The 11,820-nt window shown below is 49.8% G+C and overlaps 1 protein-coding gene across 1 annotated transcript; it reads left to right on the top strand.

Moving 5' to 3' along the window:
* The first annotated feature begins 658 nt into the window (after positions 1-658).
* On the top strand, positions 659-11,514 carry ZRANB2 (zinc finger RANBP2-type containing 2). The gene is made up of 10 exons (XM_048312865.1): positions 659-786; positions 1,071-1,123; positions 1,309-1,417; positions 2,804-2,886; positions 4,322-4,398; positions 4,711-4,848; positions 5,610-5,782; positions 7,811-7,897; positions 9,234-9,398; positions 9,919-11,514. Exons 1-10 carry the CDS (start codon positions 731-733, stop codon positions 9,980-9,982), a joined length of 1,005 nt encoding a protein of 334 aa, XP_048168822.1. The 5' UTR covers positions 659-730; the 3' UTR covers positions 9,983-11,514.
* The last annotated feature ends 306 nt before the right edge of the window (positions 11,515-11,820 follow it).

Here is an 11,820-nt window from a genome sequence, read left to right as displayed (position 1 = left end):
CTTTCCTGGGGAAGCTGCGCAGGGAGTCACCAGAGAGCTTCCTGTGAGGGGCTGGGCAGGGCTGGCTGGGGGGATTTGGGGTGAGACAGGGGCAGACACAGAATCACAGAATGGGTTGGGTGGGAAGGGACACTAAATCCCACCCAGTGCCACCCCTGCCATGGCAGGGACACCTCCCACTGTCCCAGGCTGCTCCCAGCCCCAATGTCCAGCCTGGCCTTGGGCACTGCCAGGGATCCAGGGGCAGCCCCAGCTGCTCTGGGCACCCTGTGCCAGGGCCTGCCCAGTGTCGCACCCTGCCCATCTCCCGTCCATCCCACTGTCCCCATCTCCCGTCCATCCCACTGTCCCCATCTCCCGTCCATCCCACTCTCCCCATCTCCCGTCCATCCCACTGTCCCCATCTCCCGTCCATCCCACTGTCCCCATCTCCCGTCCATCCCACTCTCCCCATCTCCCGTCCATCCCACTCTCCCCATCTCCCGTCCCGTTCCCTTTCCCGGGTCTCTCTCCCGCCCCCGCCTCCCCCTCACGGCCCCTCCCTCCGCCAGGGGGCGCTCGCGCCCCGGTCCCGCCTCCTGTAGCCGCGGCTGAGGCGTCCGCGGCGCTGCCTGAGCGGAAATGCGTGCCGGCGGGGCAGGGCGCAGGCGCGCGGCGGGCAGCCCGCGCGGCGCAGGGCCGGGGTCCTGCGTGTGGCGGCGGCGCTCGGCCCGGCCCGGCTCGGCCTGAGATGGCGACCAAGAACTTCCGCGTGAGCGACGGGGACTGGATCTGCCCCGACAAGAAGTGAGGGGCACGGCCGGGAGCGGGGCCGGGACACGCAGCGGGAGCGGGGCAGGGACAGAACTTACCGGGAACGGGAACGGGAGCGAGTCAGGGAACGGGAGCGGGACCGACCGAGCGGGAATGGGAACGGGACCGGGGCAGGGACACCGCGGGCCCGGCACGGCCTCAGGGAGCTGGCTTTTGGCTTGGGACAAAGTCGGGTTGAAGGCGGAGCGCCGGAGCCCCGCGCTGGGCGGTTTCCAGCCCTGGTTAATCCCGTCCCTCGTGCTCTGCTCCGTGCCCAGGTGTGGGAACGTGAACTTCGCCAGGAGGACGAGCTGTAACAGATGTGGCAGAGGTGAGTGGCCGCCAGCACAGACCTTTTCCCCGCGTCTCTTTCTGCCCCGTAAAACTGTACTAAAAATTCCTATTGAGCCCGAGGCTGTTCGAGAAGTCTGCCTATTATTGTTTAGAAAAACCCTAAATACTTCTCATAAATCGCGAGGCTGCTGTATCAGGAGCTCTTGTGTCTCGTCCCTGCAGAGAAGACAACGGAGGCCAAGATGATGAAGGCGGGGGGGACGGAGATCGGGAAGACGCTGGCGGAGAAGAGCCGGGGGCTGTTCAGCGCCAACGACTGGCAGTGCAAAACGTAGGCTCCAAACACACACCTCCTGCTTTTCCCTGGGAATTCGCTGTGTGGCTGGGACAGAAGGGCTCAGGGCCACAGCCCTGGGGTGTGCTCTGGGGTCAGCCCTCGTTTGCTGCACAGCACTTAATTAACAGAGCAGCAGGAAGGTTGAAATGACAGCAGGGCCCAAGAAAAAGGCCAAGTTTGTCTTTGGTAAGCTGAGACACTTCCCAGGTTTGGAGGGAATGTGGCCATGGTACTACTACCCACATGGAGCTGGGAGGTTCTGCCTTCCCTGGGAGGGTGGGCAGGCCCTGGCACAGGGTGCCCAGAGCAGCTGGGGCTGCCCCTGGATCCCTGGCAGTGCCCAAGGCCAGGCTGGATGGGGCTTGGAGCAGCCTGGGACAGTGGAAGATGTCCCTGCCATGGCAGGGGCTGGAACAGGATGAGCTTAAAGGTCCCTCCTAACCCAAACCATTTTGGAATTCCATGGAATGCCATGAATATTTAATGAGCAGAAGAGCACACAGACACATGTGTGCTTCTCCAGGCTATCAGCTGAGAAAATTTAGAAATTGGAAAATGACAACTGGAATCAAATGCTGTGGTTATTTGAAGGTGCCTTCTGGGTACTGTGAGGGAGAAATGGAAGCAGGTGACTGTCACTGTGCAGTGGGGTGTGACCATGGAGTGGGTCTGGGGAAGGGCTGGAGCCCCAGGAGAGGCTGAGGGAGCTGGGAAGGGGCTGGAGCCCCAGGAGAATTCCTGAGGGAGCTGGGAAAGGGGCTCAGGCTGGAGCAAAGGAGGCTCAGGGGGGACCTTGTGGCTCTGCACAAGTCCCTGACAGGAGGGGGCAGCCGGGGGGGTCGGGCTCTGCTGCCAGGGAACAGGGACAGGAGGAGAGGGAACGGCCTCAGGCTGGGCTGGGGAGGGGCAGGGTGGATATTGGGGAAATTCCTTCCTGGAAAGGCTGTCCAGCCCTGGCACAGCTGCCCAGGGCAAGGGTGAGTGCCCATCCCTAGGGGGATTTCAAAGCCCTGTGGAGGTGGCACATGGGGACATGGAGCAGTGGTGGCGTTGGCAGTGCTGGGAATGGTTGGACTCGATGGTCTGAGGGCTTTTCCAACCCAGACCATCCTGTGATTCCATGAGCATTATTCCCATGGCAGCATTTTTGTTTGCTGCTCTGAAGTGTGGATGCCACACTCAGACACAATGAGGAACATGAACCCTTTCTGTGTGGCTGTGCTCCTGTCCCTGCTCCTGCCAGCCTGCCCATTGATTGACTTCTTGCCCTGGATTTGTCCAGTCCTGTCACCTTCCAGAGGGCTGTCTCATCACCCTTTTATCCCCAGACTGAAGGTTAATGTTTCCCACGTCTCTGCTCTTTCTGCCCCCTTTCTGCAGCTGTGGCAACGTGAACTGGGCGCGGAGGTCGGAGTGTAACATGTGCAACACCCCCAAGTACGCCAAGCTGGAGGAGAGGACAGGTGAGATGGGGCTGCTTCAGCTACTGGCACTGCTGTCAGGAAGGGCTTTGGGAACCAGAGTGGACACGCTGTGTGTTCCCAGCAGAACTGGCACAGCTCATACAAGCTGCGGGGTCTTGGCCTCAGTGAGTTTTGGTGCTGTGGGAAAAGGTGGCTCCATGTGGGAAATCGGGGAACATTCAGCCTAAGCTGCCCCTGTGTCGGATTTTCATGTCAGGACTTTTGGAAGCAATGTTTTATTAATCTCCAGAGGCCTCCTGTGGGGTGTCTGTGTGCAGAAGGCTGTGGAGATAAGGCTGTTATCTGCTCAGGAGGGCTGGGGCTCAGTTCTCCTGCGTGAACATGAGCCCAGAGGTAACTGGAGTAGGATCTCCTTACAGCTCCTGCACTCTTCCCTTTGCACCTGGGATCAGGCAGGGAGTTTACTGCAGGAGTGGAACACAAAGGCACAGGAAAAAAGAAGCCTGGAGAAGAGCACAGAGCTTATTATTTGAAAGGAAACAGTATTTCAATATTGAATATTGTGAAAATAGTAAAGAATATTACAGAATATAATTGTATTTCGTATAATTGTTATAAGTGCAAGTAATATGTTCATATATTTATTATTTAAATAATTTATTGAAGTGTTTAATAATGAAGTTGATAAATACTTTTAGTGAAAGGTGTCCCTGCCCATGGCAGGGGGTGGAACAGGGTGAGCTTTGAGGTCCCTCCCAACCCAAACCAGTCTGTGGCTCTCCAATATTTAGTATTTCATTAATTATTTGAGTCCTGCTGGCCTGCAGAGGGCATTTACAGCCACGTGCACATTGCACACTCCTGCAGTGAGTTACAAAGTCAGCTGGATTGGAAATGAGCCCTTGAAGTTCTCCGCTGCTGTTGTGAGAAGGAGCAGGAGGATTCTGGAGGCAGGAACTGGCAGCTGTACAGCTCAGTGCAGCCACATCTATACACAGATCTGTGTGTGTATACACATCTGTGTGTACACCCCACCTCGTGTTGCCTCCCTGCTTTCCCTCCTGGCTGCTCTGAGCTGGGAGTTTGGGGTTTGAGGGTGGTGCCCTCCATCCCAGCCCCTGGAGGCATCCCTGTGTGCACCCACCCCAGGGCAGCCTCGGGAGCCCCTTGGGAAGCTGCTTCTCGGCACAGCTGTAATCCTGAAACACTTCTTATTCTTCTTCCCTTCCTTTAAACATTCCTGCTGCTGTGCTGTCGGTGGGTCCTAATCCGTTTTTTTAATTGGATTTCTGAGGAGCCACATTTAATCAACGTGTGTGGGAGCAATTCATGTTCCTCTTGGGATCCTGTTACGTCCTTATGGCACATTTATGGTTCTGTGAGGGTTTCCAGAGCCCCTGTAGAAGTTTATGTGCTCAAAGCAGCCGAGTTTGGTGCAGCTCAAGGGATTGTGTTGTTTTGCCCCTTTCTCAAGGCTATGGAGGAGGATTCAATGAACGGGAGAACGTGGAATACATAGAGCGGGAAGAATCTGACGGGGAGTATGATGAGGTAAGGGAGGGGCAGGGATTACTCTGGAGAGACTCTTGTTGTGTTTTATAAGGGTGTCCCATAAAATTGAAATAAGAAACGCTCAGATTCCCATTCATCTTCTCTGTGGAGTCTCACTGTCCCCAAGACGAGCATCTCTTCGAAAGTGTGTTTGTTGCTAATCGATGTTCCATGATGCTCCCCTTTCCCTTGGAGCAAGATCTTATTTTAAATTGATGATCATTTCTTTTCTCATAGAAGTGTTATCAAAAAGTGCAGTTGGTGATTGTTTTTGATTAAATCCTGTTCTAATCCTGGCACAAAATTCCTCAGTTTGGGCGCAAAAAGAAAAAGTACCGCGGGAAGCCGGTGGGTCCCGCCTCTATCCTGAAGGAAGTGGAAGATAAGGAATCTGAGGGGGAGGATGAGGAGGATGAGGATGAAGATCTCTCCAAGTATAAGTTGGATGAGGTAGGATGGTTTGTTGTTTTGAACCAGTTTTTAATCATGATGTCAGCACTGCTCAGGAGCAGGGGAAGGGCTGCTCTGTGTTTTCACTGGGGATAACGGTGCCCACAGCTGCTGCAAGAGATGTGCACAAGCTCTGCTTTGTTCTAAATACCTGCACTCAGAAATGCACAGCTTCTTAAATTGTAGATTGGAAGCCTGTCTGAGATCAGAGCCCAAAACTCCCCAGATCTTTATTTGGAACGTGCATGTGTGGTTACCACGTATAGCGAGTGCTCTTGAGTTTTCTTCTTAGGCTTTTAAAACCACATCAGATCTATTTTTTATAAAATTAAAAAAGTACTCGGAGGGGGGTTTTCATCTTTTCTGAACTACATAAGCATCACTTATTGGATTTTCCACATCTTTGGACAGCAGCCCTGCAGAGACATGTGCAGATGGTTGTGTTTTACACAGCAGTCACTAAACTTTGCATATCTGTCTCTGCAGAGTTGGGCTTTGGTTAGAGATTCTAAGGGTGAACATTCATTTAAAGTGGTAAAAATGTGTCTGTGTGCTCATAAATAACAGGTGGTGGGGGTTGCAGGGTTTTTATTACTTTGGTTTGAAACACCAATTTTCAGTCCCTCTTTACTCCTTAAAATTGTGGGGTCTCATTAAATTTTTAAAGGTTGGAAAAGAGCAGGAGATAAACGCTAGAATAAGTCAAAACTGAAGGGAAGCTAAAAGCATTGCCTGAGCTTGCTGTGTTGTGCCTGTCGCAGGATGAGGATGAAGATGATGCTGACCTGTCCAAGTACAACCTGGATGCCAGTGAGGAGGAGGACACCAACAAGAAGAAGAAGCCGCCGAGGCGCAGCCGCTCCAAGTCCCGCTCCTCCCACTCGCGCTCGTCCTCGCACTCATCCTCTCACTCGAGCTCAAGGTCTAGGTCCAGGTAAACGGGTACAGGTCCAGGGTAACGCCAGGCAAAATGTCAGTATCTGACTTCCTTATTTACTTTGTCTTGACTGCCTTACAGTTGTAGTGTACTGATGTGAATAACTCTCCATTTACAGAGGTGGTGATGCTCTGCCTGAGCCGCGGGGCTGCAGCAGGGAGGCTCCGTGGGGCTTGGGGCTTGTTTTAGTGATTTTAGTTGATGTTTGATGAAATCCTTCGAATAAATTGAATAATGTAACTTGTTTTCAGGTTTTCAGGCTTGCTGGCCATGCGTGGTTCAGTTGTTGAACAGAGGGGGGCACTGCTGGAGCGGGAGGAGGAGGCAGACGAGGCAGTGACAGTGCAGCCCAGGCAGATTCAGGGGAAGGACGCAATGGGAATATCCTGGGAATAAAGACAAGAAACTTGAACTTGGGTTAATGGCAAGTGACAAAGCTTTAAATGCAGTGGCAGTGTTGTCAGAACATTCCCATCAATGTCAGAACCTCCCCACCCCTGGTAGTGCCCAAGGCTGGGTTGAATGGGGCTTGGAAGAACCCGGGATGGTGGAAGGTCCCTGCCCATGGAACAGTGAAGATGAGCTTTAAGGTCCCTCCCAACCCAAAGCAGTCTGGAATTCTCTAATAGCAAGGTTTATGTGGGACCACACATAAGCTGGGCAGACTTAAGCTTTCTCACTACTGTTTAAATTCAGTAATAAATGAACAATTCAGTCAATGCTTTGAAATTGGGTGATGTCATTAATATTGGAGCTTTTGAGCTTCCTTACAGCTCATGCAAGCAGGATCCTGATTTATCAGAACAAGCTCCCAGGGTCATTTATTAAATTCTTATAGATAAAGTTCAAGTTTCTTCTAATCTTCCCAGCTCCATCATTGCCCCTCTGTGCTCTCAGAACTTCCCTGCCCAAATTCTGGAGCCCCTCGTGGTAACCAGGGGTCAGCCCCAGTCTCTGACTTGGCTCCTCCCCATCACTGTTGGATCTCGCTCCTGCTGCCTCTTCTGTTCCTCAGCCTCCCCTCCTTCCCACCCCTCAGAGCAGTTTGAGTGCAGTGCTTGGCTGGGAGGCTCCAAGGACACTCCACAACCTCACCTGCCCATAACTTTGGTCATTAACTCACAAACATTAATAGTGAAGTAGAAAGTAACTTGTCCTAACTGAGATTTCAACTTCCTCTTGAACTTTTTGTTTCTAGCTACAGATAATTGGAAATATCAGTTGCCATAGTTTTTGTGGGTTGTAAAAAGGTTTAAATATGTTTCCTAGCTAGGAAATGTTCACACTGCTGTGTCCTGCCCAGTAAAATGAGAAGGTCATGGGAACAGTATAAACTGAGAGGCTGACAGCAAGTAAAAGGTGTTTTTCCTGAAAATATTATTAGAATTTGTTTGCAATGCTTTTGTTTCCAGTGGTTGCTGGAGCCTGCTGCCATTGTTAAATTTCTCTTGTGGCTTGTGCTTTACAGAAAATCCATCAGTGAAAAACTGGGAAATAATTTTGGCCAGTTACAAGTGGTGCTGGATATGGCTGTGTTTTAGCCCCAAATGAACCACTTCATTTTTAATGCAGGGGAAAATCTTTATGAAAATTTGAAGCTAATTACAAAGTGCTTGTGAAAACTGGCGGGGGGAAAACTGAGCTGGCCAGTCCCAATGCTCTCATCTGCTCTGCCTTTCAAGGAAACTGATGGGTTTCCAGTTAGGGCACAAATTAAGGCATTGATTTCATGAAATAATGAATAGATAGGAAGTTCTTTTTGCCAGGTAACTGCAATCCTGTTTAATTGTTGTTCTTTATTTTAGGAACCATAATCTAAAGCTGACTTTATAATGTTTTTAATGCAAGATCTTGCTGTGTAAAATGTCTGGTTTCAAATGTGCTGTGGTGATGCTGGGGGACAGGAGGGGACTGGCATTTTAGGGACTCAGACTGTGTTGCTGCCTCATGTCTGCTGCTCTCAGGAGCAGTAACTCTGCTAAATGAAAGTCAGACACTGGAAAAAGATCTCCCATGTTGTTGCAGGTCCCATTCCAGGAGTTCTTCCAGTTCCAGATCGAGATCCCGCTCCAGCTCCAGGGAACAGTCGCGATCTCGCGGGTCCAAATCCAGGTGAATGAGGTACCACCCTGTCCCTGCACAGACAGAGGGGCAGAGGCTCCAGCTGCTTTGATCCCACCGTAAAGCTGTGCTGCTCAGACAAATATTAACTGCTTTTTATCTTGGAAGTCAGAGTTGCTGGGTCTCTGCACCAGGTGTTGCCACCACAGATGTGTTCATTGAGGAGCAGAGGTTTTGGTGCAAGAGGTTAAGTCTGGCCTAAGCCGGACGAGCGGACGCCACCGAGCTGCAGTGGAGGAAGAAGGATTTGAGTGCATGGTGCCCTGCTGCAGGCATTTGGGTGCTTTTCCTGTTTCCACTTGGGCTGCTCAAGCTGGAGGAACATTAGGAATGCCACTGTACTTCTGCTTTTGTGTTCAGTGATAACTCTGCCCCTTCCATGAGACGGTGCAGCCGTTCCTGTATAAACCTGGGGGATCGATAGGGAAATGTTGGTAGCAAACACTGGGAGAGGCTGAGAGCAGTCAGAGTGATTTGTGTGGAGCATCGCTGAGCTGGGCAGGGCACAGGAGCAAAAGCACATTTGAGGTGTCCTTGCACAGGCATTCCACTGGCAGAACGTTCCCTCTGTGATGGAATGAAGAGCTGTCCCTTCTCCACGCATGCAGAGAATTCTCAGCTCTAAATGAGGAAGCTTGGGTTGGGAAGAACGATCACAAATGGTGCCACCACCCTTTGGGGGCAGGGGCATGCTGTGGATTATCCTGTGGAGTTCAGCACGGGATGGAATCCATGCTTTTGGGAAGAGGAGGGGTGTCCCTGGGCCCCAGCAGAGAGGCAGTGTATTCCAAGAGATGTTTTTAAATATTCTGACTATTCTAAGAGGCTTTTTGCAGTATTTTGGTTGAGGAAGGTTTTACTCTCTACACACAGCTGGATTTGTTACTGTTGGGTCAGATGAACATCAGTGTGAAATGACTTAAGATAAAGTGAACCATGGTAAATCAGCTTTAGATCTCTGGTTTCCAAGTTATTCTGATGTGTGAATTTAACTGCTGAGGAAGGTCCTTACAGAGGGAACTTGCCAGCAGTCTCCCAGTGCTTTTCTGCCAAAATGGCTCATTTTGGTGAATGCTGGGAAGAGCTTTGCAAACCATTGCTGGTCCAATTATCAGGAAACACTACTTAGCAAAATTCCTTAGGAAAGCTGCCTTGGCAGTAGCAGTGTTCTTGGCAGAGTAAGTATGGAAGCCCCTCGTGTTCATTTTCCACACCCCTGGAGTAAACAGAGTAGTGAATGTTGATTGAAACTGTCTCTGCTTGTTCTGTCTTTGTGCCTTCTCCATGATCCCAGAATTAAATGTGATTTATTTCTCAATCAATAAAGATCCAGCTCCAGGTCCTACAGGGGGTCTTCCACCCCAAGGAAAAGATCTTACTCCAGCTCTCGCTCCTCGTCTTCCCCCGAGAGAGGCAAGAAGCGGAGCCGCTCTAGATCCTCTTCCTCTGGTGATCGCAAAAAAAGGCGCTCGAGATCACGGTCACCCGAAAGGTTTGGGTTTATGTAGAATAAGAATGGCTGTATTGAAATGTGTGATGGTTTACTGTAGTTATCCAAGGACTGAGATTCACTGGGAAACAATTGAATCTGAGCAGTTGTTCTCATAGTAAAAGTAGTTTCCTCACTTGCCCTACTCTTACTTCCTGTTAACCCCTCTGTAATTGCTTTTTTTTTAATATTCCCCCCCCTCCAGTGAAATTCCTCCTGGTAGGAGCATGCTCCGTAGAAAGACCTGGCTCACCCTTCTTTCAGTGTGTGACAGTGTTAGTGCATTCATTATTGGATTATTTTCATAAGTAAATACGGCATTGAAATAGAAATTGTATTCTACTCTCAGTATTAAGCTTAGATCTTTAGTATTAAATTAGTGGCCTAAAGTTACTTGTATATTCTTGTAAGGCCCCCATGAGATATACTTGGCTTCCAGCTATGGTAGGATGCTGCTCAAAGTGGGTGCCAGGATGAATCTGAGCTCATTTCTGTGCATGCTTTCTCCATTTGTATCTTGCAGACGCCGCAGATCTTCCTCCGGATCCTCCCATTCTGGTTCCCGTACAAGTTCTAAAAAGAAATAATGTATAAAAGCTCACATTTACAAAAACCCACCAAAATTCCAGTCAGTGCATGAGACATTTTTAAGAAGTTGGTGTCTTACTTGGTCAGAAGTGCTCAATCTGCTAGTAGAGGTGCATGTCTGTCCTGGCTTTCTGGCAAACTGCAGCTTTGTTCATCCATCACCCAAACACGCAGTAGCATTTTAAGCCATAAACTCCCCGGCACAGGGGGAAGTTCTGTGGTGTTGGGGGGGGGTTACTATTTTTTGAGATCAGTTCCTCCATTCCTGGCTCCCTCAGCTGGAGGAGCAGGTTGGGAATGTCCCAGCACAGCTCTTTGTGTGAGCAGGAAGCCGAGAGTTTTCCAGAGCAGGACGGAGCTCCCGTGGGACCACAGCAGGGGCAGGGCTGTGCTCACCTGGTGCCAGCAGTGAGGCCTGGGGCTGAGCAGGTTTCGTTTTGCCCTGTAGCAGTACCAGTGCAGATGGACACGCCTCTCTAGCAGCTCAAACCCCCCAGTCCATCATGATTCCACTGAGGGAATCAGCCTTCATTCCTGGCAAGTGGACGTTTGCAGCCAGCACAGTGCTGTGGCTGTGCTGGTTTCCAGACTCTGGGATCCCTCCTTACAAATGGATCATTTGGGATCTGCTCTTGAGCTGGAGGAGCATGGAACTGGCTCCTTGGAATCAAGGGAAGCTTCTGCAGGCCGCCTGTAAAATTTCCTTTGGGGCTGACTAAAATTTTCAAGGTATCTTAATTTTATTTTTCTTTAAAAATGAGAATGAATAAACTGTGTAGAAAGTTCTGGCATCTTCAACGTGTTCTTCATCGATCATTCTTTTTCCCTTCAACATAATTTATGGCTTAAAATGCTTTATGGAATCCATTTGAGTATAAAACTTGGTCTCTCTTGAGCTCCGTTTGGTTAAGAAAGGTTTAAGTTTCTTCAGTGCCATCACAAGGTAAGTATGGTAAGGAAAATTCTTTTTAAGCAAGCGAAGAGCAATATACCTTCATTTATTTCAGTAATAAAACTGCCAGATTTGCTGCTTGTTTCGATAAACTGCACAGAAACAAACGGAGCAAAATTGAAAAACTCCACTCTGCTTTTTTTTCTCTGTTTTTTTCTTCTTCTCTTTTTTTGAGCCATGTCTTACGGACTGGTCTAGAATTGGAATGTTTTTGGTGTAGAGGTATTTTGAGAAATCTCTTTGCAGAAAAAATGCAGTTTCTTTAATGCTTTCTTTTCTCTTTAATTTCCATGCTAAATGTGTGTAGGTTGCACAAGAGCAGGTTAGTCTGTAACTGTGCCTCTGACTTCAACGTCCAACTAAACTGTAAAACCAGATCAAGTAGACGCTCTGTTGTTAGCCTTGGGTTTTCTTGTGCTTTGTATTCCAATTGTTGCTGTACTTAACAGATGAGAGGTTTTAAAGTTAGCAACTGATAGGCCACAGGCAGAGGAGGAGGATGGTTCATTTGGCTTAGAGAACGTGTAAGGCAAAATGATGCTGTAGACAAGTGTAAATAAAACCTGTGAGTCAACTGTGCTCGAGTGCTTTGTCTTGGGGACACTCAAACTTCCCTGTCACCCGCACTGACCCTGATCCCGTGTGTGAGTTCACCTGGCCCATGGATCCCACGGGTTCACACTGTTGCAGTTCTTTAAGTACTGAAAATACTTTAATTTCAACAGCAAATGAGCGTTAACAAAACTTCCAGCTGTTTTCACAGAATCGAGGAGTATCTTGGGCTGGAAGGGACCCACAGGGATCATTGAGTCCAACTCCTGGCCCTGCCCAGACCCCCCGACACCCCCCGGGCATCCCTGGCAGCGCTGTCCAAACGCTCCTGGA

Source organism: Corvus hawaiiensis, chromosome 9 (assembly GCF_020740725.1).
Source record: "Corvus hawaiiensis isolate bCorHaw1 chromosome 9, bCorHaw1.pri.cur, whole genome shotgun sequence".
Classification (NCBI taxonomy): Eukaryota; Metazoa; Chordata; class Aves; order Passeriformes; family Corvidae; genus Corvus; species Corvus hawaiiensis.
The sequence above is the reverse complement of the archived record's forward strand: the minus strand, read 5'-3'. Positions and strand labels throughout refer to the sequence as shown.

Coding starts and splice junctions, on each gene's coding strand:
- ZRANB2 (XM_048312865.1), top strand. CDS start 731: ATGGCGACCAAGAACTTCCGCGTGAGCGACGGGGACTGGATCTGCCCC. Junction 1,124..1,308: donor CTGTAACAGATGTGGCAGAG/GTGAGTGGCCGC, acceptor TCGTCCCTGCAG/AGAAGACAACGGAGGCCAAG. Junction 4,849..5,609: donor CCAAGTATAAGTTGGATGAG/GTAGGATGGTTT, acceptor TGCCTGTCGCAG/GATGAGGATGAAGATGATGC.